This window comes from Epinephelus moara, unplaced genomic scaffold (assembly GCF_006386435.1).
Source record: "Epinephelus moara isolate mb unplaced genomic scaffold, YSFRI_EMoa_1.0 scaffold164, whole genome shotgun sequence".
NCBI lineage: Eukaryota > Metazoa > Chordata > Actinopteri > Perciformes > Serranidae > Epinephelus > Epinephelus moara.
Genome location: NW_026079148.1, coordinates 1 through 3,205, shown reverse-complemented (window position 1 = coordinate 3,205; position 3,205 = coordinate 1). Strand labels below are relative to the sequence as shown.

At 32.8% G+C, this 3,205-nt stretch overlaps 1 protein-coding gene across 1 annotated transcript; it reads left to right on the top strand.

The window, feature by feature from the left end:
• Nucleotides 1-1,847: 1,847 nt before the first annotated feature.
• Nucleotides 1,848-3,200, top strand: LOC126387051 (zona pellucida sperm-binding protein 3-like; the record flags this gene model as incomplete). The annotated part of the gene is made up of 5 exons (XM_050039611.1): nt 1,848-2,025; nt 2,101-2,218; nt 2,324-2,409; nt 3,010-3,113; nt 3,189-3,200. Coding segments are annotated over 5 exons (498 nt in total), but the record flags the coding sequence as incomplete, so codon positions are not given.
• Nucleotides 3,201-3,205: the final 5 nt, after the last annotated feature.

The window sequence follows — 3,205 nt, the reverse complement described above, 5'->3', positions numbered from 1 at the left end:
AATTTTGGATGACATACTATACTATGACTTTTTTATGATTTTGAACGACATACTATACTATGACTTTTTTTTCATAATTTTGGATGACATACTTTACTATGACTTTTTTTCATAATTTTGGATGACATACTATACTATAACTTTTTTTCATGATTTTGAACGACATGACATACTATGACTTTTTTTCATGATTTTGACCAATATACTATACTATGACTTTTTCATGATTTTGGACAACATACTATGCTATGACTTTTTTTTCATGATTTTGGAATACATGCTATACTATGACCTTTTTCCATGATTTTGAACGACATACTATACTATGATTTTTTTCATAATTTTGGACGACATACTATACTATGACTTTTTTCATGATTTTGGACGACATACTATACTATGATTTTTTTCATAATTTTGGATGACATACTATACTATGCCTTTTTTTTATGATTTAGAACGACATGCTATACTATGATTTTTTTTTTTTTCATAATTTTGGACCTGTTATACTATGACTTTTTTTCATGATTTTGAACGACATGCTATACTATGACTTTTTTTCATGATTTTGAACATGTTATATTATGACTTTTTTTCATGATTTTGAACGACATGCTATACTATTTTTTTCATGATTTAGAATAACATGCTATACTATTTTTTTTTTCATGATTTAGAATTACATGCTATACTATGACTTTTTTCATGATTTAGAACGACATGCTATACTATAATTTTTTTTTCATGATTTTGGACGACATGCTATACTATGATTTTTTTTCATAATTTTGCATGACATACTATACTATGACTTTTTTTCATGGTTTTGAGCGACATTCTATACTATGGCAAATATTAAATGTAATAAAATAAGATAGAAAGAAATACAACAACGGGGTGAGAGGGTTTACACTGATGCCTTTATAGTCAAATAATAACACACACATTAATAATTTAAAGATACATATTTATTTAGATCAGGTAAGTGATTTATCAGTGGCTGCCATACATTTATTTAGCTGCTTTCATTTCCTTTCATTTCGGCATGGAGTCTAACCATCGGATTTTTTTTTTTTTTTCTCCCACCCCCCCCACAATTTAATTGTGTTGACAACATGTTTTTTGTTCTTAAATATTCTGCATTTTCTTGCCAGAAAAATAATTTTATAAAGCAACTTAAATCTCCAAGACACTAAGAATCCTGGTTTTGATGGCAGTCCTGATAAAAACTTTCCAGGATCTTTACATATAATACATTTCAGATTTGTACTCAACTCTTTTACTATACATGACCAGAACTTGGTGTTTTTAGACCAGTCCAAAAAAGCATACAAAATGCATTCAAGTTCCAACTGTGACATTTTTTGTTATACTAATACTTTACTAAAATAAGATCACACACATTCTAGTTTTGATACATTGATCAGCATCAATCAGCATCTTGATATGCCACACCTGTGAGGTGGGATGGATTATCTCGGCAAAGGAGAAGTGCTCACTAACACAGATTTAGACAGATTTGTGAACAATATTTGTGAGAAATGGTCTTTTGTGTATATAGAAAATGTTTTAGATCTTTGAGTTCAGCTCATGAAAAATGGGAGCAAAAACAAAAGTGTTGCTTTATATTTTTGTTCAGTGTATAATATAGTTACTACTTGTTTTCACTGGAGATGAAAGGTATGAAAAACTGCAATCTGAAAAGTAATTAAAGTAATTCTGCAGTGGAGCAGAAGTACACAGTAACATGCAAAAGCAATATTCAAGCCAGTACAAGTACCTCAAATTTGTGCTTGAGTAAATGTCCCACCACTGCATGTACTAATGTTTTTGTCTGCATACAGATGACTGGAGAGGTGAGAAGTTCTCCAGTGTCCTCTACCTTGGAGACCTCCTGCACCTCGAGGCTTCTTACACTGGTCCTGATGCAGGACAAAGACGACTCTTCATCGACAGCTGCGTCGCCACTCTGTCACCTGACCCAACATCAGTCCCCAGATACAACTTAATTGAAAACCATGGGTAAAAGTAGCTCAGGACACAGAATGAAACAACCAGCTAGCTTTGGACTTACATGAAAATATAATATTTTGTCAGGTGCCTCACTGATGCAAAACAGGAAGGCTCAAATGCACTGTTCCAACCCAGGACGAGAGCTTCTTCGCTTCAACTGCAGCTTGATGCTTTCTTGTTTTACCAGGATTCAAGGAACTCAGTGAGACACTTTCATAACCTGCATGATTTCAAACTGTTTGGAAATGCTCCTGTGGTTGTATAATGACATTTCTGTGGTCTCCTACTTTTTTTTTTTTTTTTTTAGATATTTATCACTTGCCAGCTGAAAGCGACTTCTGAAATGTGGAAGAGAAGTCCAGTCAACAAGGCCTGCAATTATGTACATTCAAGGTGATTTTTTTTTCTTTCTTGGGAGTACTGTAGGTCCTTATTTACCAAAGCCTTGTACAGGTTTGGAAAGTTTTAATGCTACACTTCGAGGATCATTTACAAAGATAGATCTTCAAAACTGTATTTGAACCGTGATGTCTTTGATTATTTGGCACCCCAGCATTTTAGTTTTGAAACCGTTAAGGTGCTGATTTTAAGCTGCAAGGGTGTTTGAGTGTGTTTATATTACCCATGCTGCAATTTCTACATTAAATTTGAGTGTAAATGCCTTTACATTAAAGCCAAAAATGTAGTTAGTAATTACAAATCAAATAAATTATAGAGTTTCGCATACACTACACTGCAAAATTTAATTTAAAATCAACAACAAAATAAGTTGAGAATGTTTTATACCCAAATTAGCCTAGGTAAATTAGTTATTTCTCTTAATAATGCATAGCAAGTATAGAGAAACTGCAGAGAAACCAAGAAACTATAGATCTTGGAATCAAATATTATACCAGACCACAAATACAGAATGTCTACTGCATGTACATTAAAGCAAACAGTCCAATTGTGAAGGTATTATAATCAAAATAATTAAGTATATTTTCTCATCAGATGGATAAATGTGGATGGGAGTGATGTTTGTGGATGTTGTGACAGTACCTGTTACAACAGTTCTTCAACCCACAATAAAAGCCAAAGACGTCTGATCCCTAAAGGTATGTTGATCCTAACTGGAGTTTGATAACGAGTAAAGTCTCATAAGATGCTCTAATATGAACACTGTGTTTCAGATATTGTGGCATGTGGA